This window comes from Triticum urartu, chromosome 2A (assembly GCF_056163025.1).
Source record: "Triticum urartu cultivar PI428250 chromosome 2A, HENAU_Tu73, whole genome shotgun sequence".
NCBI lineage: Eukaryota > Viridiplantae > Streptophyta > Magnoliopsida > Poales > Poaceae > Triticum > Triticum urartu.
In genome coordinates, this window is record NC_141874.1 from 488,821,851 (window position 1) to 488,845,095 (window position 23,245).

Sequence of the window (23,245 nt, forward strand, 5' to 3'; positions counted from 1 at the left end):
TTGCATGTTTATTTATATCGTTGCGTGTGTTCGTTTTACATTCCATGAGAGTGTATGAATTTAAGGCCCCGCTTGGATACGGTGTAAATTTATACACCTGGATTTAATCTACAGGTGTATTTTACCGGCTGCTGTGTTATTTCCTCCTAAATTGAAAACGACGGCTGGAGGTCTATTTTGATTACAGGGGTATTTAGGAGCAAACCGACAATCCAAGCAGAGCTTGCTATGAGGAAGACGGTTGTAGACTTGGACATATGAGATTTGAGGGGCGACTCACTTTTGACGGGTACGGTTGTAGATGCTTTAACAGGTCACCCGTAGTATAGTGTGGTCGCAGGATCATGAAAACTGAATCAAGGCACACAAAGAACAAGGAGTACTACATAACTGATGAACAAATTGCCAAATTTCTCCTTTTCAATTCAATGCCCATGTCCCGTCTCCAACACAGCACACGAATGAATTCAACATAAAACATCTCTATTTCCACCACACCACAGGAGAAAATCTCGAATTGGAACAGAATTACAAAATGAAAGGCGAGCTAGAGCTTAATCTGCGGCCCATATCCCATCCTTCACCTTAGGAGCAGTTTCTCAGGACTCGAATGGACATATACCAGAACCAACAGCAGTAATTTTCATACTAGTAGAAGCAGTAGTAGTATAGTTCGAGAAGAAGAGCGATGATTTGATAACCGGCCATTGATCGCGGAGTGCGCAGCTGCAACAATCCAAAGACGAGGCTAACTCGTCGCCACCGCCGATCCACCTGCCGTCGCGGATGCCGACATGATGGTTTTGCTGGACGTGGAGCTCGTCGGCCTCAGCGCCCTCATGGGGCTCGCCAGCGCCCACGCCCAGCCCCGGTGGCTCCGTGTGCCAGAAACCCTCGTGTTGCCGCCGGCGCTGGCGCTGCTCCCGCCACTGGGCGCGGAGAGCCAGTAGGAGGATGAGGCCGGGGGCGCGGCGCCGATGCCGCCGAAGAACCCGGCGCACTTGATCCTGTGCTGCTGCGTGTACTCGTAATCCTCGTCGCCGTCGCCGGCGTCGCGGGCGCCGCCAAGGTGGCCGAGCGCGCTTCCCTTGGGCTTGGGCTCGCGGTGGGACTCGACGCGCCGGAGCGCGCAGTCGCCGAAGCCGGTGGAGAGGCGCTCCAAGAAGTCCCCCGAGAAGCTGCGGCTGCCGCAGCCCACGGAGCGCGACCGCGCCACCTTTCTCCCGAACGACGAGGACGACGACCCCTCGCTGCGGCGGCCCGGGCTCTCAGGCTCCTCTATCGCCTCCAGCCTCCGCCCCAGCGACGCCGACGTCGCCGAAGCCACCGACACCGACTTCCTCCTCGTGGACGCGGCGCCCTCCCCACTGGCCAGAGACGACGACCCGCTCCGGTGGCCGCTGGAGGAGGAGGGGTAGAGGAAAGACCAGAAGCTCTTCTTGCGGGGGCTGTCAGAGGTGATCCCGGACGACAGCTGCGGCTCTTCCGGCCGCGGCGCCACGGACTTGCTCCTCCTGAGCCCGCTGGCCACCGGGGCGGGCGCCGAGGAAGATGTCTTGCCCTTGTGCGGCGGGATCGCCATGGCAGAGGCGGTGGAAGGATAAAGATTTTCGGTGGCGAGCCTGTTGGGCGGAGGGGTGGTCGGCGTGACGGAGGAAGGCGGCGGGTGGAAGGGGCTGGACTTGGAGGAGGAGACCAGCATGCCAAGCTTCTCCTGCAGGCAGAAGGCGCAGATGCCACTGCCGGCAGCCACCCCCGCGGCCGCCGCGGCGCCGGGCGGGTAGGGGTGCTCGCTACAGTAGGCCACTTCTTGATCCACCGCAACCGCCGCTGCCGGGGCCGCCACCGTCTCCGCCGCTTTCTCCTCCATGCCCGCCCTCCTCACCTCCTGTGCTACGATCTTGGTAATGCTGTGCCGGATCTTGTCTCAGTTGCTCTCCTGATGCCGATCTGCCGCGGCGGCCGGGCCGAAGGTGGAGGCGCGCGGACGGGAGCGGGGAGCTTGGGGGACGGAGAGGGGCACGAGCGCGCAAGCGGATGCGGATGCGGTGGCAGAGGAGAGCATGGATGGGAGTGGCAGGGGGCGGCGTGGGGGTGCGCCTTATTTTAGCGCCACTCCCGCCTGCGTCTTTTTGTCCGGTTCGCGCGGCCCTAGCCGTGACAAGGCTCGGTCATCGCACCGCACGTAGAAGAAGGAAAAAAAACAAGGGCTCGGTCAGGGCGGGCACGTGGGGGTGGGCAACCCTCTGCGACCGCGCGCGTGGCTCCACTCCACTTGATGCGCGCTCTGCCTCTCTCCACTGGTAACAACGGGTCTTAAGCAGAGTGTCAAGTAAAAACAACTCGGAATTACTGGTGCCGTGCCACTGGGACGAGACGAGACCATGCGTGATTGCACGTGCGATGTAGCAGTACATCTATCCTGCGATAGGTTGATGAAAATTACTACTGGATAATCGTGGTGCGCAGTGGGAAAAGGGTTTACGTTACGCTTCCCGCCAAAACATATTACACGGCACGCGATGCCGAATCAGGAGCCGCGCCTCTGTTCCATTGACATTGTTCATTCATCGGTGTCGTCGTCGGCCGATGCCCTTGCCTGTTTTAACCGGCAGTGATTGCTACACGTACGATGGTCATGGTTCTTGTCCGACGTGTGTCCGTTCCATGATTCCGTTTTCTAGCGCGACAGACGGGGCCGGACGTGTTTCCCCTGTTCCAAGAGAATGTACAGCCAGCTACAGAGCTACTCCACCATCACCATGGTAGATCCAGCACAAACTCAGCAGCGTCCCATGCCTGCTGTTTGCGAGCAGTGATCAGAGCACGACGGACGGCACATGACATGAGGCCTGTACACTGTAGTAGTTTTGTTCTTAACTCTCTCCACATCACAGCTGGAGCTGGTGATGGTATATAACACGCAACAGCCGGCCATGTTGCTGCTGTGAGTGAGGAGTGGATCGATGAACCATGTGCCAGCATGAGCATCCGAGGTCACTTTCACTGGCTTCATTTAGAAATCTCGAGCTCAAGAGTATACTACTTGATCTCCGTAACAGACGGCAATACGTTGTGACAGAGGGGCGGCTTCCTCTGATCAAGCAGATGATCTGGAATGGAAACGTCTAGTCTACTATCCTTGGTCAAACATACGCGCCTGAAGAATCTCCAGCTCGGGGGAGGGCTTTATCTCTCGGTAGCACCAGGGTGGCAGATCGATCCCATGATTTTGGTACTAGCCTACTAGAGCGCTCGTTAACATGTTCGTTCAGCCTTGCGTGGATGGGCATGGACGACGATGTGCTGCTGGAGGCCGCGAGTAATTTGCGGTCGGCATGCCTTCCCGCAACCGCAAATCCATGCCATGGGCACGACGCGCGCACATGGCTCCGCACGGCGTCCATCCATGCTCCGCCCGTTCGCATCAAATGCACCTGTACCTTGCACACATCGCCTGCATTTTATTTTTATACCGAGGATGAGGAGGATGAGGAAGGGTGCTACGCGCGGATCTGATTGAAGCGGCCCATGGCTCCATGCACATCGGGGGAGGCACCCGTCTGATGGACTTGTCGTTACCGCCGGGGGGGCACCTCCACTACCTGCTGCCGCGGCGGCACCGCACCGGCGTACTAGTACGTGCGTGCGGTGGTGCCGGCACTCATCATGCCCGCTGGGCTTGGGCTTGCACTTGCACGCGTGCGGTGGTGCCGTGCGTCCACTCTTCCCGGTGCCGGTGCGGTCAGCTCCTGCAAACATTTTGGTGGATCTTGCCAGGGATCGTGCATGCATGGCTCCGCTCCGGGTGACAACAGCGTAAAAGTAAGCAGCAGGAGTGCAGGATGGCAGGTGGCAATTTGAATTGAATTCAATTCAATCCAGTGGTCTGCTCTGACATATGGATAACCATCAATCATAACCTTGATAACCCGCCTGCTTTCGTTTGAGCACGGCCAATGAATTTGGCCCCTCAAATGTCACAGACGCGTCCTATTAGTGTTTGGGCGATTCAGATTCGCTGACTCGCCGTGGCAAAGGTAGCGAAGCTACTGTACCGCTACCTTTGCCCGGTCTCGTTCGTCGGATTGAAAAGTGGCGGATCAGATCGGATGCTAGTGTGACCAACAGTGATTTGTGTGAACAGTTGTTTATGTGAACAGTAATCAGAACAGTGATTTGGCTAATCTCAGCCTTCGATTCTTGATCCTACGGCAAAGTCAGCGGGGACTTGCTGTGGCTAAGTCAGCGAATCCGAATCCGTGTTTGGGTGTGTTTGTTTTTAAGCCTCTGTGTTGTTCATGCATGCAGCCATACGTCCACTTTTCTCCCTGTATATCTGGTCATATGCATCTTACCGATGAGATGGAGAGAGAAAGAAAAAAAGAATTTAAAAAATGTAGCATAGTGAGCGGACACGCCCAGTCATCACATATCCTCTCATGTATCGGCTGGGTAGGAAGGTAAAATATTTATTCTATGGAGAGCCATAACCCGAACAGGACCATTGTTCAAGTTGTTATTTTTTTGAGGAAAAAGTTGCTATATTTTACTATGGACATTTGATAGGATTTAAAACGCCAGCACAAGTAGGTAGCTTAAATTGGAAAGTATATCTGCAGCTGTGATGATTTTTTTAATGTTATTTGACACGTCAACCGAAAGGTTTTTCGATGATTAATTCCACCCTAAGTGAGGTTTCCCACTTGATATGTACACTTAAATTATTATTAAATCTGCTTCCAATTTACTACTACCTCTCTCTCAGTTTACAGGACGTGCGCGTGCCCCTAGATCGTCAATTTGACCAACCTAATACAAGTCATATATTACAAAAAATATATCAATATAAACTTCAGATGTTCTATTTTCAAACCGTATAATTTTTGTGTTATATAGTTTATATTAAGGTGATAAAATTGGTAACCTAGATATACGCGTAGGACTTGTAAACTGAAAGGGAGGTAGTAGTATGCATAGCACCGCTATAAATTTGATTTTTCAATGGGTAATCTTGTCTCATCTATCATTGATTGAAGAAGGATTGCAACTGAACCGTATCACTGACATTTCTCAGTTGCTGATCCTTTTGCTGTTTATGTGGATTCCTAGTATCTGTTGATATAACTGCGCTATGAACTAGTGTGAGTTCGCCCTTACATGTACCATCCCCCATTCCCATCAATACCAATTCTACCAATTGCCCCAGCAAAAAATAAAAATAAAACTACCAAGCGCGTACTGAAATATGCAACTATTTCGGGAGAAGGTGCAGGTACTACTGATTTTTTTTTCACTGGTCAATACGTCTGTTGTCACAAGAGACTTAAATCTTACAAGCACAATAATGCTCTTATACTTTATACACGGACATGATATCTAACACTTTTTTTAGGAAAGACCTGCTATCTACCACTTGACCACTGAACTTTCTAGCTGCGTGTTTAGTGAAAATAATACAAATAATATAACACTGGTATCATTTTTATGCCAAATCTACTAACATTCAGCAACTCCTATTCAGTAACGTTTTTTTTACATCAACAAATTAGAGGTGGCATCTAACACAAAGCAGGTCTGTTCAGTCTAGTTCGATAGTTATCTCGCAACAAATATATTCCCAGTATTGCACGGTGTAAATCTCTGATCATATTCATTTTCTCTGATCATATTTGTTTTCATTTTCATTTTCAAATCTCTGATCATACTCAAATCAAGAGCTCACACTCAACGAGGATAAATGTAACTCAATGATCTTATGAACCTACAACATTTACAATCATTATTGCAAGCCAAAAATAAGATCTAATGAGTCAGGAAAGTATTCTTGCCTTTGCTACTGTGGTAAGGTGACTTGTTCGCCAGCGCTTCTATAGGTACATTGAGCTGCGTAGCCTTCCTGTGCATGAGGTAGCGCAGTGCTCCAGTCGGCATTCTTGCCAACCATCCGTTAGCACAACAGAGCTTAATGCATTTTTGAAACAAGAGTACAAAACACACCACACATACTAAGAATGATAACCACAGATAATACACACGTCAGGCAGTATATCGCGGCACAGAAACATGCATTTGTGCATGTGCAATTGCTACAAATAGAATAAATAACAATACAACTAGATCATTTTGTAACAATTAGCGGCTCAGCACAAGCATAATGTATACTCCCTCCGTCCGAAAATACTTGTCATCAAAATGGATAAAAAAAGGATGTATCTAGAACTAAAATACATCTAGATACATCTCCCTTTATCCATTTTGATGACAAGTATTTCCAGACGGAGGGAGTATATAACATTGAAATTTCTTTTAATTCATCTTCAATGTTCTTATAATACTCCTGCATGCCCCTCATATTTGATTTCCCTGGACAGTATGAATCTCGGCAATTAAAATATAGCCCTGACATGCGATCCAAAATTTCCATTACTCATAATTCGTCAGTAGTCAGTAAACCCCGCAGTTCTACACTGTTATTTACGTCCCCAAGCATTGTGGGTGGTCATGAACGAAGTAGTTTGGGGCCAGAATTTGAAGCTACCCATGAAACAATTACATCCACAAGTGCATTGACATCCTCGGGTACTTGTGTTCGCAGAACGCCAGAGTCAGTGCCAAAAGTGGTACCTACCTCCTTAGCAACAGCCTCCCATGGTGTGCCTGTTGTGAGATTTGCCAGGAGTTCACCTCCACGGCTCACTGCATCAGCCATTCCTGGTGGAACGTCAGGAAGTACCTGAACCAACAACACACAATTACTTTGCTGAAACCAGAGCAACAACTCATACAACGACTTCTAATCTTCAGCAGAACTATTAATATTTCGTCTGGCATATATGGCTTTGTCGAGGAGTCCAAAACAGTACTTGTATGAATCCCGACAGAGAAAAAAAGCACCTGTTGCAATGGAAGGCCATGATCCCCAGGAAGTGAGCGAATCGACATATCAAGCTGTGAGCTAATGGCAGATTCAGAGCTTAGCACTTGTGCAATGATAGAGGTTTCATCAATTTGGTCATCTTCGAACTTTACTAGGAGATTTCGAGATATTCCGTAGTAGGATTTTATCTGTCCAAAAAAGTGGTGAATCAGCAAGTATATAGCAGTTGTAAAATGACGAGTTCAAACATCTACGTACAACATATCATGTACTCCCTCCGTCTGAAAATACTTGTCATCAAAATGGATAAAAAGGGATGTATCTAGAACTAAAATACATCTAGATACATCCCCTTTTATTCATTTTGATGACAACTATTTCCGGACAGAGGGAGTAGTTTACTAAAAGTAAAATTCGAAGTTTCAGAATTAACAAAATGTCCAACTCAAACTTGTGGATATTGTATACTCCCTCCGTCCGGAAATACTTGTCATAGAAATGGATACAAATGGGTGTATCTAAAACTAAAATACATCTAGATACATCCATTCTTTGGACAAGTATTTCCGGACGGAGGGAGTATTAGACAAATGCTAAAATTAGGACCATCATTTTGGAGAATTGTTGATTCCTTGTAAAAGTTTCTGGACACCATATATGTGGCCTACATTGTACATTGTTGTAAACAAAACTTCTTCTGCTTACTGCTAAGATAATAAAATTAATGTTTTGTCAGATAATTCACAATTGCAAATCGACAGCTACTGATAAGGATGCCTCCAGTGTCATACAACAACGGAGACATTATGAAATAATGTTAGCAAATTTCATCTCTACGTGATGTAATTTATGTATTTCTATGAAGTATAAAGTTAATAAAAAGCATCATGTTAGAAGGGACTTACTATATACTTTTCACTACCTAACCTAAATTTAATGCAAACAGTTCAAATGCTATAACAGAAGAGTTTGAACATACCAGCCGGCGTGTCTCCTCTGGTTTTGGGATGAAGTCTTCTCGGCCCTTTACCAAGTCCATATACAGTGGAGGAAGTTGTTGAATTAAGGGAAGAAGTTGCTTAACAACAGGAGGGCCTAGATTCTCAATTTGCTTAATAGCCGCTTCAGCCTGTTTGTAAGAATTATGATCAATTTAGCTCAAATGTTTAGAAAGAGGGAATGACATGATATCTACCCAACTATTCTTAATGTGAAAAAGCAGCATGTGTTGTGTATTTGGGAGTGTGGCACTAACAAAAATATTTAAGAAAATAGCTCAAATGATACATACACCATCATGCTTATTATAATATTCTTGATTCCTTGTTAATTGTTTAGACTTCCTGTGTTAGCATATGCTATTCTTGTACTTCCTTAGTACGATGGCCTTCACGGTACGGAAGAAAAGTTTGCTTTCCTCAAAACAAATATACAACAACAACAAAGCCTTTAGTCCCAAACAAGTTGGGTAAGGCTAGAGGTGAAACCCATAAGATCTCGCGACCAACTCATGGCTCTGGCACATGGATAGTGTTAGAGTTATAATATAAGTCATGTACCCCTTTGTATTTATCCCGTTGTATGAGGGGTTTCCTGCATATGTTCCACACCTGTACATGTATATATATATCGGCCTATGGCCTCATGGGAATACAAGTTGCATATTCCTAACATGGTATTAGAGCTAGGTCAATTTTTTGCACGCTGCAACTCGTGCATTTGATCTGTTCGCTCGATCTCCTCTCCGTCTCTCGATCGAAGCAGGGGGTTCGTCTCAGCCGCCCCCACTCTCCTCTCCAGCCGCCGGGCGTCCTCCACGCCGCCCATCCCGCCGGCGCCTCTCCAGCCGCCGGGAGTCCTCCACGCCGCCCAGGGAGCCCGGCTGCCGGCCCGTCCCGCGGCTGCCCACCATCCCGCACGCCCGTCCCGCGGCTGCCTGCTCGCCCGTCCCGCGGGTGCCCAGGGAGCCCGTCCCGCAGGCTCCCAGGGAGCTCGTCCCAGGTGTCTCGCCCGATCTGGTTCCCTCTCCAGCCGGCTTCCGAAGCTCCCGTAGCCTGCGCCTGATCCCGATCTGGTTGTTCTCGCCGGATCCCAAAAAAAAAAAAAAAATTGTCTGCTGCATCGGGTTTTGTTGCTGTCCCTCGCTGTCCGGTGATCTTTGATGGTACTAACTACACCGAGTTCACTGGCTTCATGCGCATTCACATGCGTGGCATTCGTCTTTGGGGTGTTCTTTCTGGCGAGGTCTGCTGTCCGCCACGTCCAGTTCCTCCGGTGGCCCCTACTCCGCCCACTCCATCGGTTCTTCCCACGGATGCTAATCAGGCCGCCAAGGATGCGGCTAAGGTTGCTGATGAGGCTGCTGATCGTGCTTATGATGAGAGGGTTTTGGCTTATGAGGAGGCTCTTCAGTTGTATCATGGTGCTCTGTCTGCTTACACCCAGTGGCTTGATGATGATGCTCGTGCTGCCGCTGTTCTCACTGCTAGTGTTCTGCCTCAGTTTGCTTCTGAATTTCTGGGTCTTTCTACTGTCTTTGAGATGTGGACCCGTCTTCGTGAGCGCTATCAGCCCTCTGGTGATGCCTTATACCTCTCTGTGATCCGTCAGGAGCATGCTCTTCAGCAGGGTGACTCTACTGTTGATGACTTCTATGCCCAGAGTTCTGCTATCTGGCGTCAGCTTGATTCTCTCCGTAGTGCTGGGTGTCGTACCTGCCCCTGTTGCCAGGCTGTCCAGGCCAATTTGGAGTTTCATCGCGTCTATGAGTTTTTGTCTCGGCTCCGTAAGGAATTTGAGCCCCGGCGTGCTCAGTTGTTTGCTCGTGGCCGTATTTCTCTCATGGAGGCGCTTTCTGAGATTCGTGCAGAGGAGACTCGCTTACGTGGTGCTGGTTTGCTGGAGGTTCCCTCTGTGCTTGCTACTCGTGCTCCTACGCCACCTGCTCCATCGACCACTTCTCGCTCGAGTGCTCCGCCGCTCTTGCCCACTCCTTCTGGAGGCTCAGGTCGCCCCCGTCCACACTGCGCCTATTGCAACAATGATGGTCATCTTGAGTCTCAGTGCTACACGAAGAAGAAACACCTGCGCAAGGCTCGATCATCATCTTCAGGGACTTCGTCGTCTACCTCGACAGCCTCAGCCATTGCTTTGACTGAGCAGGATATTCTGAGACTTAAGCGTCTGCTCGCGGCTTCAGGTTCTTCCTCGACGGGTGCTGCCGGTTCTGTGACTGATGCTTCCCGCACTGCGCACTCACCCTCTCCACAGTCAGGTACATCCCCATGGGTTCTGGACTCTGGAGCTTCTTTTCATATGTCTTCTCATTCTTCCACTTTGTCCTCTCTTCGATCACTCGATTCTCCTATTCATGTCCTCACTGCTGATGGTACTCCCCTTTCTGTTGCTAGTAGAGGCAATCTTACTACTCCTTATTCTGTTCCTGATGTTGCTCATGTTCCTCGCCTTACCATGAATTTATTTTCTGCTGGACAACTTACGGATTCTGGTTGTCGCGTCATCCTTGACGTTGACTCTTGTTCTGTCCAGGACCGTCACACGCACACTCTGGTTGGGGCTGGCCCTCGCCGCCGTGATTCTCAGGGTCTTTGGGAGTTGGACTGGCTTCATGTTCCTTCTGCTGCCACCACCATCGCCAGTTCTCCCGCTTCTGTTGCCTCCGTCACTGGTTCCTTCCAGCAGTGGCATCATCGACTTGGTCATCTGTGTGGTTCTCGGTTGTCTTCTTTAGTTCGTCGAGGCCTTCTGGGGTCTGTCTCAGGAGATGTCTCTTTAGAGTGTCAGGGTTGTCGTCTTGGCAAGCAGATTCAGTTACCATATTCACATAGTGAGTCCGTGTCTAAGCGTCCTTTCGATTTAGTCCATTCTGATGTCTGGGGTCCGGCCCCTTTCGCTTCGAAAGGTGGTCATAAGTACTATATTATTTTTATAGATGATTTCTCTCGTTACACATGGCTTTATTTCATGACTTCTCGTTCTGAGGTTTTGTCTATTTATAAGCGTTTTGCTGCCATGGTTCATACTCAGTTCTCTTCACCCATTCGTGTTTTGCGTGCTGACTCTGCTGGCGAGTATATCTCTAAGATGTTGCGTGGTGTTCTTGCTGAGCACGGGACTCTCTCTCAATTCTCTTGTCCTGGTGCTCATGCTCAGAATGGTGTGGCTGAGCGAAAGCATCGACATCTTCTTGAGACGGCTCGTGCATTGATGATTGCTGCCTCTCTCCCGCCTCATTTTTGGGCTGAGGCCGTCTCCACATCCACCTATCTTATCAATATACAGCCTTCCGCTGCTCTACAAGGTGGTGTTCCTTTCGAGCGACTTTTTGATCGTTCTCCCGATTATTCGCTGCTTCGCTCGTTTGGTTGTGTTTGCTATGTTCTTCTTGCCCCTCGTGAACGCACCAAACTGACCGCTCAGTCTGTTGAGTGTGTCTTCTTAGGCTACAGTGATGAGCATAAGGGGTATCGTTGTTGGGATCCTCTTGGTCGTCGGATGCGTATCTCTCGAGATGTGACTTTTGAAGAGTCTCGTCCCTTCTACCCACGCCCATCTTCCTCGACTTTTTCAGTGCAGGATATCTCTTTCCTCACTTTTCCTGACTCCCTTCTCACCCCTGCTGACACTGTACCTCTCCGTTCCACTTCCTCTCCTTCTCCACATCTAGTTGACTTGCAGCCACCATCCTCCCCGGTCTCCTCGCCTAGCATGTCACCGGGTTCTCCACCCTCATCTCCGGTGACTTCCTCCCCGGTCTCCTCTCCCAGTCTGTCACCGGATTCTACACCTTCATCTCCGGTGACTTCTTCGTCACCACCCCCTGATTCTACCTTGCCGATTCCTCCTTCTATTATTCCATCTCTTCCTCAGTATTACACTCGTCGTCCACGACCGGTTGATGCCTCTGTGGATGGGTCGTCATCTTCCTCTCAGCCTACTTATGGCTTGCGTTCTCGTCCTCGTCCGCCTGTTGATCGCTTTGGCTTTCCCACCGCTGGTGCTGCTGTTCTTGAGCCAACTTCTTACCGTCAGGCTGTTGTTCATCCTGAATGGCAGTTTGCGATGGCAGAGGAGATTGCTGCTCTTGAACGCACTGGTACTTGGGATCTTGTTTCTCTTCCTTCCGGAGTCCGTCCGATCACTTGTAAGTGGGTCTACAAGGTTAAGACTCGCTCCGATGGTTCTCTTGAGCGTCACAAAGCTCGTCTTGTGGCTCGTGGTTTTCAGCAGGAGCATGGTCGTGATTATGACGAGACTTTTGCTCCTGTGGCTCATATGACCACTGTTCGTACCCTTCTTGCTGTTGCCTCTGCACGCCACTGGTCTATATCTCAGCTTGATGTTAAGAATGCCTTTCTTAATGGTGAGCTGCGTGAGGAGGTGTACATGCAGCCACCACCTGGGTATTCTGTTCCTGATGGCATGGTATGTCGTCTTCGTCGCTCTCTCTATGGCCTTAAGCAAGCCCCCCGCGCCTGGTTTGAGCGCTTTGCCTCTATGATCACTGCTGCTGGTTTTTTAGCAAGTGCTCATGATCCCGCATTGTTTATTCACCTTTCTCCTCGTGGTCGGACACTTCTTCTTTATGTTGATGACATGATCATCACGGGGGATGACCCCGAGTATATTGCCTTTGTAAAGGCCCGTCTTAGTGAGCAGTTTCTTATGTCTGATCTTGGACCTCTTCGTTACTTTCTTGGGATTGAAGTCTCTTCTACCTCTGATGGCTTTTTTATATCCCAGGAAAAGTATATCCAGGATCTTCTTGCTCGTGCTGCTCTTACTGACGAGCGCGTTGTTGAGACTCCTATGGAGCTCAATGTTCACCTCTGTGCTACTGATGGTGATCCTCTCCCTGATCCGACGCGTTATCGTCATCTTGTTGGCAGTCTTGTCTATCTAGCTGTCACTCGTCCGGACATATCTTATCCGGTTCATATTCTGAGTCAGTTTGTCTCTGCCCCCACCTCGGTTCACTATAGTCATCTCCTTCGTGTTCTTCGATATCTTCGAGGCACGATCTCTCATCGTCTATTCTTTCCTCGCTCCAGTTCTTTACAGCTCCAGGCCTATTCGGATGCTACGTGGGCTAGTGATCCTTCCGATCGCCGTTCACTTTCTGCTTACTGTGTTTTTCTTGGTGGTTCTCTCATTGCCTGGAAGACGAAGAAACAGCTTGCAGTTTCCCGTTCGAGTGCCGAGGCTGAGTTGCGAGCAATGGCTCTTTTGACGGCAGAGGTGACTTGGTTACGGTGGTTACTTCAGGATTTTGGTGTTTCTGTCACTACACCGACTCTGATTCTATCTGACAGTACAGGTGCTATCAGCATTGCACGCGATCCTGTGAAGCATGAGCTCACCAAGCATATTGGTGTTGATGCTTTCTATGTGCGTGCTGTTGTGCAGGATCAGGTTATTGCTCTTCAGTATGTGCCTTCCGAGTTACAGTTGGCGGATTTCCTGACGAAGGCTCAGACTAGAGCACAACATGGCTTTTATCTCTCCAAACTCAGTGTTGTTCATCCACCATGAGTTTGAGGGGGGGTGTTAGAGTTATAATATAAGTCATGTACCCCTTTGTATTTATCCCGTTGTATGAGGGGTTTCCTGCATATGTTCCACACCTGTACATGTATATATATATCGGCCTATGGCCTCATGGGAATACAAGTTGCATATTCCTAACAGATAGCAAGCTTCCACGCACCCCTATCCATAGCTAGTTCTTTGGTGATACTCCAAACCTTCAAGTCTCTCTTAACGGACTCCTCCCATGTCAAATTCGGTCTACCCCGCCCTCTCTTGACATTCTCCGCACGCTTTAGCCGTCCGCTATGCACTGGAGCTTCTGGAGGCCTGCGCTGAATATGCCCAGACCATCTCGACGATGTTGGCAAGCTTCTCTTCAATTGGTGTTACCCCAACTCTATCTCGTATATCATCAATTGGTGTCACATCTTCATCAATACCCCCATGCTCCTGTAGCATTGACCACAAATATCAAAAGGTAAGGTGTCCTTCTGAGGTACCACCTGCCCATCACGTCTAACCTCCTCCTCACGCCTAGTAGTACTGAAACCACACATCATGTACTCGGTTTTAGTTCTACTAAGCCTAAACCCTTTCGATTCCAAGGTTTGTCTCCACAACTCTAACTTCCTATTTACCCCCGTCCGACTATCGTCAACTAGCACCACATCGTCCGCAAACAGCATACACCATGGGATATCTCCTTGTATATCCCTTGTGACCTCATCCATCACCAAGGCAAAAAGATAAGGGCTCAAAGCTGACACCTGATGCAGTCCTATCTTAATCGGGAAGTCATCAGTGTCGACATCACTTGTTCGAACACTTGTCACAACATAGTCGTACATGTCCTTGATGAGGGCAATGTACTTTGCTGGGACTTTGTGTTTCTCCAAGGCCCACCACATGACATTCCACGGTATCTTATCATAGGCCTTCTCCAAGTCAATGAACACCATATGCAAGTCCTTCTTTTGCTCCCTGTATCTCTCCATAAGTTGTCGTACCAAGAAAATGGCTTCCATGGTCGACCTCCCAGGCATGAAACCAAACTGATTTTTGGTCACGCTTGTCATTCTTCTTAAGCGGTGCTCAATGACTCTCTCCCATAGCTTCATTGTATGGCTCATCAGCTTAATTCCACGGTAATTAGTACAACTCTGAACATCTCCCTTGTTCTTGAAGATTGGTACTCCCTCCGTCCAGAAATACCTGTCCTAAAAATGGATAAAATGGATGTATCTATAACTAAAATAAGTCTAGATACAACCATTTCTAGGACAAGTATTTCCGGACGGAGGGAGTACTAATATACTCAGTCTCCATTCTTCTGGCATCTTGTTTGCCCGAAAAATGAGGTTGAAAAGCTTGGTTAGCCATACTATCGCTATGGCACCGAGGCCTCTCCACACCTCAATGGGGATACAATCAGGGCCCATCGCCTTGCCTCATTTCATCCTTTTTAAAGCCTCCATGACCTCAGACTCCCGGATTCGCCGCACAAAACGCATGCTGGTCTCATCAAAGGAGTCGTCCAGTTCAATGGTAGAACTCTCATTCTCCCCATTGAACAGCTTGTCGTAGTACTCCCGCCATCTATGCTTAATCTCCTCGTCCTTCACCAAGAGTTGGTCTGCTCCGTCCTTGATGCATTTGATTTGGCCAATATCCCTCGTCTTCCTATCTCGGATCTTGGCCATCTTATAGATATCCCTTTCGCCTTCCTCCGTGCCTAACCGTTGGTAGAGGTCCTCATATGCCCGACCCTTGCTTCACTGACAGCTCGCCTTGTGTCCTTCTTCGCTATCTTGTACTTCTCTATGTTGTCTGCACTCCTATCCAGGTATAGGCATCTGAAGCGATCTTTCTTCTCTTTAATCGCCTTCTGGACATCATCATTCCACCACCAGGTATCCTTACCTTCGCTTCTCCTTCCCCTGGACACTCCAAACTCCTTCGAGGCCACCTTACGAATGCAAGTTGCCATCTTCATCCACACATTGTCCGCATCCCCTCCTTCCTCCCAAGGGCCCTCCTTAATGACCCTCTCCTTGAACGCCTGAGCTACCTCCCTCTTGAGCTTCCACCACTTCGTTCTAGCGACTTTGGCACACTTATCTTGCTGGACACGAGTCCGAAAGCGGAAATCAGTAACCACCAGAACACTCTCTCCAGGTATCACCTTACAGTCTAGGCACGCACGCCTATCTTCTCTTCTCGAGAGGATGAAATCGATCTGGCTAGAGTGTTGGCCACTACTAAAAGTCACCAGATGTGATTCTCTCTTTCTAAAGAGGGTGTTAGCTACAATCATGTCGTAGGCTAGAGCAAAGCTTAAGACATCTCCTTCTTGATTCCTGATGCCATAGCCAAAACCCCCATGCGCCCCTTCAAAACCTGTGTTAGATGAACCCACGTGGCCATTGAGGTCTCCTCCTATGAAGAGCTTCTCGCCAATTGGTACACTCCTAACCATGTCTTCCAGGCCTTCTCAGAACTCCCTCTCGGTGTTCTCATTGTGGCCTACTTGCGGGGCATACGCGCTGATAACATTGAGAACTAAGTCCCCAACTATTGACCAGGATAATCCGGTCCCCGCGTCTCTTGACGTCTACCACTCCATACTTGAGGCTCTTGTTGATCAAGATGCCTACGCCATTTCTGTTTGCAGCGGTCCCCGTGTACCACAACTTGAAGCTGGTATCCTCCACCTCCTTCGCCTTCTGTCCCCTCCATTTGGTTTCTTGGACGCAAAGGATATCAACACCTCTCCTCACCACTGCATCAACTAGCTCCCGAAGCTTCCCTGTCAGAGACCCTACGTTCCATCTACCTAAGCGAATCCTCCTAGGCTCGGCTAGCTTCCTTACCCTTCGCACTCGTCGAGTCAAATGCAAAGACTCTTGCTCATTTTCCACTACATCCGGGCGCCAATGTAGCGCGCCACTGAGGATGCCACGACCCGATCCTCGCTCACTTGCCACCGTATCCGGATCAAGATATGGCACGCCACCAGGGGGTGACGGCCCGGCCCTTGCCCATTTGCCACCACATCCGGGTTCCGATGTGGCGCGTCACTGAGAGGGTTACGCCCCAACGAAAATCTTTTGGGTTTCATCTCCATAAAAGTGGCTGAGTTTTTACGTTGGCTTGCCAAGCCTATCACAACCCTCCTCCTTTACCCGGGCTTGGGACCGGCTATGTTGAGACAACATAGGCGGAGTTTTTCCTCAAAACAAATATAAGGTCATCATAAGTCCAGAATATAGGAGACTGTTGTACTAAAAGTTGTGAAATACATAAAACCATATAACATCCCAAAATTACCTATTCTATAAACTTGGGGTATGTTTTATTTTGGGGGGCTCTGTTCTCTGCAGAAATGTCACATTAATTGAAAAAAAGGGGAAAAAATAGAAGCCATCCATCTGGTGGGACCAAGTCACAATGGTGTAGATTTGCAGAAAAATAAATCAGAAAGTTATCCCATAATTCAGAAGTATTCAGAACTGATACGTATAAGAGAGTAAATTCCAGTTTGAACCACATTTTTTGCACCGTGACAGTTTGAACCAGATTTATTTTTTATGACACACTGAACCAGATTTAAAACTAAGCCTATGTCGTCTCAACATAGCCGTTCTCATGCCCGGGTAAAGGAGGAGGGTTGCGTTAGGCTTGGCGAGCCAACGTCAAAACTCATGCGAAAATTCCAGTTCGAACCAGAGAGTAAATTCCAGATTTAAAAGCCAAAATTCCAGTTTGAACCAGCTTTAGCATATGATTGCCATGTCAAAAGATTTGCTTTACTTGCCAGGCAACTCAGGCCTACTATGCAGTGAGTCGGCATCCATTTGTCAACGTGGGCATCATGTACGATGCAGCTTTTGACAAAATGTGTTAATGTGGAATTTGCATCTAATCAACTCTTTGAATTTGCATTTAATCAACTCTTCAATAAAACAATGTTCAAGCACCACTTCATGTTGGGTGATGTGGCATCTTAGTCGCTGCCACATCGGCCTGCATGTGGGCTCGGTATTTGAGATTTTTGGTGCTTAAATCTCGTTCAATGTGTCACAAAAAATATATCTGATTCAAACTCCTACAGGGCGGAAACTATGTGGTTCAGAGTCAAATTTACTCAAAAGATAAAAATGCAGTGGTATGCGGCCAGGATGAAGCTGGATGAATCAATATATGCAAACTCTATGTATATATGGTAGTATATGTGTCGGATGAAAGTCACGCACACTTGCAAGCCATGCATGTATACACATACAAGAAAGTATTTTGCTTAAATAGCTGCTTATATCAAGAAACAGCTACTTAAAAAGGTCCATGGAGCTTGTTCACATGAGATGCCGATGTAACATAGGCAGTGGGTCTCCAAAACAATACAGTGATGACGAGGTGGCAACTGACAGTGTACACATGGAAATAAAACAGTGCATTGTATGTAATTCCATAGACATACATGAAAAGATTGACTTGAAAAACAGGAACACGTCATACCCCAAAACGAATTGTTGGAGATGATGTCAGCTGGGATAATATTGGGCCAAAACTCTGTGCCATGGGAACGATTACAGGTGAAAATAATGGAATCGCCAGGCTTGCCTCCTGTAAATGAATAATAGCAATATTACAGGCAGTTAGTCTTTTTATTTGAGTGGCACGATTTTACAGAATGACAGATTGAGAAGAACAAAAACACTTGGCACCACCTTCGTTGATTTTAAGTAGGAAAACGAGATTCCATCGAACGTGAAGTGGTTTGTAGCATTAAGATTTTCATGCCATGTTCAAGTAACTCATCACATACTAAACATCTGATATGCAACGTTCTCACTTAAGTTTGGCATTTGTATCTCTTGATGGATGACTAGCCAGTAGAAAATAGGCAGGACAATGTTGTCAAGTAAAATGACTAAATCTGGAGTATCTGCGTAACTTATGAATAGTTTCAAACTATTCCCAAAAAAAAAAAGGAGTTCAGGTCGGATGTCTATGGCCCTACACTCTAAACTTATGGAGATTTCATAGAAGGACGGGTAGACTGAAAAAACTATGTGTCATATTAACGCACCTTGTTATTGAATGACATCAGTATGTTTCCACTTCGCTGCACAGCATATCTTGATCCTGGAACAGGAAGGAGCGTAAGCCACATAATGGGCAATTAATTGAAGGGAATGAGAGGTCACGGTTGAATGAGTGTTACTTCATAGACAATCATCAGATTAATTGAAGTTCAATCCATGCTAGACTCTTACCAATCAGAAGATGGATGACGGATCCCAGCGAGTGTCCAACACCAAATGTGGGAAGGTCATTTACCTGAATAAAATTTCACATGCTTAGAATGGTGGACAAAACCTTGCGTTGATAGTTGAAGTGTACTACTTACAGGTTCTACCAAGTTTCTCAAGCACCTGTCAAACTTAAATTGAACTTGGTCTGCAATGAAGAAATGATCGAAGCCACTAGCATATGGTGTAGCAATCACCAAAGCTCCCCTGAATTTGAAACTGGTAAATCAGCATTTGTAGAAGTGGGATACCAAGCCAAGAGAAAGTATACAGGAAACAATAACTGCTGATGTAGGATATCAAGAGCTCAATGTAGAATATCAAGAGAACGTATACAGCAAACTGAAAGTATATAGCTAGTACTAGAGGCAGTTCAGAATTACACCATGACATGAGGTAACTGGAGTTCAACGTCTTATGAGATTGTCGCCTCCTCGGTGTATTTCAAACATGAAAATGCATATTTATTGTGGAACTAGAGGATACTGAGTATTTACTAATTAAATGTCGCTCTGCATTCAAAAGTACAACTAAGAATCTCATTAATTCATTCGTTAAACAGAGTAACATTGCTTATGAACGTACTTGTCTGCGAGACGCTCGAGGAAGTAGCGGTATGTGACCTGCGGCGCGGCCCCGACGAAAATCCCACCAATGAAATGAACGACAAACGAGGGCTCCGAGGACTTGGGCCTCAACACCCACGCCCCCTGCAAGCAATCACCAGGGATCAACCCAATCCAACTAAACACAGGCAGAAGGCGGTCGCAATTCGCAATAGAGGTGAGAGCCTACCGAAAGGTACCTCGATTTCGGTCCAATCTCCGGTGGAGCTCCAACCCTGGTTGGACTGCTTCGCCGCCTCCGTGATCACCCTGCGCGCCAGCCGCCGCAGCAGCGAAATGTTACTAGACTAGGAAGAGAGTCCGTGGTGAAGAGATAGGGAACAACGGGAATTATCGACCACCTACTTCTCGATCTGGGAGTAGAGCTGTATCGATCCGTCGGAAGGAGCCGTGGGAGCCGGAGCCGGAGCCGCCGCGCCGCGGGCCCCCTCCCGGTCGTCAGACGCGCAGCAGGAGATGGCGTTCCTCCTCCTCCTCCCACCTGTCGCCGCGACCCTACTTCCGGACCCCCTGGCCCTGAAGGGGCACGCGGAGGAGGAGGAGGCGGCGGAGCTGCGTAGCTGCACGGCGGACGGAGGCCGCGGAGACGCCGCCCTTATCATCTCTCGCGCTCGTCTTCTCCGATTCTCCCTCGCACTGTCACACCCAGGTACACACACAAGAGAATTCTGCACGGGACTGCTGTTCCGTCCCCGCTTCAACTACCGCGAGTGCGCGGCTATCACGCGGCCCACGCCCGCAACCGGCGAAGCATGAGAGCCGCACGATGCCGCACAAGACCACGAGCGCCGGCCGTTGGATATATCGGTCAAACATCTTCGTGCCCGTTGGGCGTTGGCCGTTGGCTTACGACGCACACCAGTGGGCAGTACTCGAGTACTCCTCCACCTCCGGCCCCCACGCGCTTGCTTGCCTCGTTTCTGCTCGTTGCTTGCTTGCTTGCTTGCCTCGTTTCTGCTCGTTGCTTGCGCTCCCTGCGCACCGACGAGTCGAGAGTAGCAGCGCATCAGCGATGCGGCCGTGGGAGCGCCGGGACCGGGACACGGACGACGGGGAGGAAGACGACGAGGCTGCCTGCTCCAACGCGGGCGCTAACACCAGCAGTGCGAATGCGAGCACGAGCTCGAGCACCGCTCCTAGCAGCGGCGGGAGGAGGACCGGGGGTGGTGCGGCGGCGGCGGGCGGGTGGGGGAGCAGCCCCGCGTCGGGGGCGACCATCAACCTCAGCCAGGAGTACACGCTCGCCATCCAGACCAGCTCCTACAACGAGATCTGGGGCAAGATCCACGTGGTCGTGGACGGCCAACGGATTGACGGCGGCGACCAAGACGAGGACGAGGAGGACAGGAGCACCCTCGCCGGCGTGCTCCGTCCGGAGGACGCGGTGGTGGAGCGCGCGCTCGGGGACGCGCCGGACACCGAGCTCACCCGCCTCGCCGCGGACTACCTCCGCAGCACGCACAACGCGTCGCTGCACTGCCTCCTCCTCCGCCGGGCGCTGCGCCGCGCGCGGGCGCTGTACGGGCCCATCGCGGACGTCCTCGCGCTGATCCCGCACGCCACGCCGCTCGCCGTGCCGCACTGCGACTGCGCGTTCGACGCCTTCCTCCTGTTCGACAAAATACCCAACCCGTTCCTGCCCCCCGCGGCCAGCTTCCAGGGCATGCATCGGAGCTTTGCTGGCCTCAAAACCCATCTAGACCTCCGCCTCCTCAAGGCCCGGCGGAGACGCCGGCTGCTGCGGTGCGCGACGCGCGGGTCTGGCATCTGCCTCATCGGCTGCGCGACGGGGGCTGCGATCGCCGGCCTCGTGATCGCCACCCACGCCGTTACCGCGTTGTTGGCCGCGGCTCCTGCCTGCGCAGCGTGGCGTGGCTCCTGCTGCTCAACCCCCGCTTGGATGAAACGCCTGCAGCAACACATGGACCGGCTTGACGCCGCGGCCAGGGGCGCCTATGTGCTCAACAATGACGTGGACACCATTGAACGGCTGGTGGGCAGGCTCCACGCCACTGTCGAGAGTGACAAGATCTTGGTAAGGCTAGGGCTTGAGCGCGGGAGGGGGCAGCACCACACCATCGAAGAGGTGGTGCGGCAGCTCCGGAAGAACCATCCTAGCCTGCTACGCCAGCTCGCCGACCTCGAGGAACACATCTGTCTCTACTTTGCAGCCGTTAACCGTGCACGGCTGTTCCTTGTGCACCACCTCAATGCCCAGTCTGATCCCAACGCTGAGTTGCCTCTCTAGTGATTTACTGATTTATTAGTCAACAGCAGTTCACAATTCAAGAGTAGTTTCATTTTTCATGTCGGTGACCTTGTAAGGTGCCAAGTGAATTAATTATACTGCAGCCACTCTGCTGCGATTTTTTTTGTTCCAAGCAAGGTATTACGCATTCATTGTCTATTGCTTGACATAATTTGTTAGCAAATTTACTCAGTTTAACACTAGTTTTTTAGATGAAAGGCACTCAGTGCCTGACTTTAACAACCTTACACGTAGCCATATTTTTACTTTCACAATCATTACTACAGTGGGATAGTAAATCTATGATTCTGAATTCACTGTGCTCGTTCTAGTCTTTAATCTGTAAAGTTGAACTCCTGCTGTTAGAGAATCATGATGCTTAAAGTTAATTACTTACGGAAAACTTTGGGAAGTTCTATTTTGGCCCGTAATTGATATCTTTCTCTGATCAAAATTGTATTGATTTGGAATTAGAACGGTTGCTTGCATACCACAGTTAAAGATACACAAGAAGCAATGTGTTGCGTGCAACTACTCGCAGCTGCCACAAAATACTTTAATCTTGATGCTGAAACGTGAAATTCAACATCGATAATTGTGGGAAGTTTATTATGGAAAACTCAAGGTCGCTTAGTATTCTAACGAATCGCCTGAGATCATTCTTACAAAGATTGTTTTAACCGATAAAGGTTTGGTCCAAGTTCGATATTACTTTATTTTTCACACATGTATCCTGTTGTTTCTTTCTTTCTGGCAGGCACACTGATTCTAGAAGACTATACGCATGTTGCGAGATACTAGAAGCTGTCCTGTATGCTTGCAAAGAGGGGCTGGAGATTGCTATACAGAAAAGTATGTTGCCCATTCAAGTTGAGGTGAATTCTGCCACTGCGGCAATGTTGTTAAAAAGTGAAGTGGATGATAGATCAAGGTTCGCGTTCCTCGTGCGCCGCGATGTTAAGAAGTTACTTAGAAGCAATAATTCTTGTATTACTCATGTATCTAATACTCAGAATTTAGCTAGTATCTCTTTGGCAATTTTTGCTAGAGGCGGCAGTAGAACAATGACCTGGGTTGGGTCTGGACCACCGGAGGTCCTTCAGGCTGCTGCAATTGATTGTAAGGATACTACTATTGAGTAATACAAGTTCTTTTCCGCAAAAAAAACACACCTGATTCTATAAACAACAGGAAGGACTTATGCTGATATGGTTCCAAATGATGCTTTGATGGATTTGACAGCAAAACATGGCCTTGGAAAGAGCAGTATGCTATGTTTATAATTGATACTCAAAGTGTTATCTCTGTGATTATCTACAAGTCTTGTAATGATTTAAAGGTTGAACGCTATTACTTGCTGCTTAGCTAGAACAGCAGACTTCTCTAATTGCTACCAAAATAAACTGAGGGGAGTAGAAATGTTATGTTCTTGTGTCCCAAACTCTGATGATACAATGTTCATTTCCATGTACAAGTAGGTTTATCTTTCGGCTCATTGGAGATTGGCAGCTGGAGCACAATGTTGTTTTGGTATTCATTTGAGTTACATCTCCAAAGATAAGATTTACACTTGGAATTTGCATGTCATTGATTATGAATGATAAATCGTAACCAGATACTACTCCCTCGT

At 48.8% G+C, this 23,245-nt stretch overlaps 4 protein-coding genes across 4 annotated transcripts; 2 read left to right on the plus strand and 2 right to left on the minus strand.

Annotated features, from left to right (window-relative positions):
• Positions 1-375: 375 nt before the first annotated feature.
• LOC125538003 (uncharacterized) lies at positions 376-2,806 on the minus strand. The gene has a single exon (XM_048701314.2). The coding sequence runs from the start codon at positions 1,868-1,870 to the stop codon at positions 749-751; it is 1,122 nt and encodes a 373-aa protein (XP_048557271.1). The 5' UTR covers positions 1,871-2,806; the 3' UTR covers positions 376-748.
• A 3,602-nt stretch (positions 2,807-6,408) lies between these two features.
• LOC125538002 (Gut esterase (DUF1350)) lies at positions 6,409-20,058 on the minus strand. Its single transcript, XM_048701313.2, has 10 exons — positions 19,713-20,058; positions 19,547-19,616; positions 19,327-19,451; positions 18,840-18,948; positions 18,706-18,769; positions 18,519-18,574; positions 17,945-18,052; positions 7,860-8,009; positions 6,898-7,068; positions 6,409-6,736 (listed from the first exon to the last, which is right to left on the minus strand). The coding sequence occupies exons 1-10, from the start codon at positions 19,967-19,969 to the stop codon at positions 6,503-6,505; spliced, it is 1,344 nt and encodes a 447-aa protein (XP_048557270.1). The 5' UTR covers positions 19,970-20,058; the 3' UTR covers positions 6,409-6,502.
• Positions 8,517-16,221, plus strand: LOC147985570 (uncharacterized). Its single transcript, XM_087545668.1, has 8 exons — positions 8,517-8,555; positions 8,645-8,881; positions 8,981-11,364; positions 11,771-11,996; positions 12,236-12,325; positions 13,064-13,326; positions 15,273-15,339; positions 16,012-16,221. The coding sequence occupies exons 1-8, from the start codon at positions 8,517-8,519 to the stop codon at positions 16,219-16,221; spliced, it is 3,516 nt and encodes a 1,171-aa protein (XP_087401794.1).
• A 7-nt stretch (positions 20,059-20,065) lies between the features above and the next one.
• On the plus strand, positions 20,066-21,756 carry LOC147985571 (UPF0496 protein At3g19330-like). The gene has a single exon (XM_087544145.1). It carries the CDS (start codon positions 20,134-20,136, stop codon positions 21,613-21,615), a length of 1,482 nt encoding a protein of 493 aa, XP_087400271.1. The 5' UTR covers positions 20,066-20,133; the 3' UTR covers positions 21,616-21,756.
• The last annotated feature ends 1,489 nt before the right edge of the window (positions 21,757-23,245 follow it).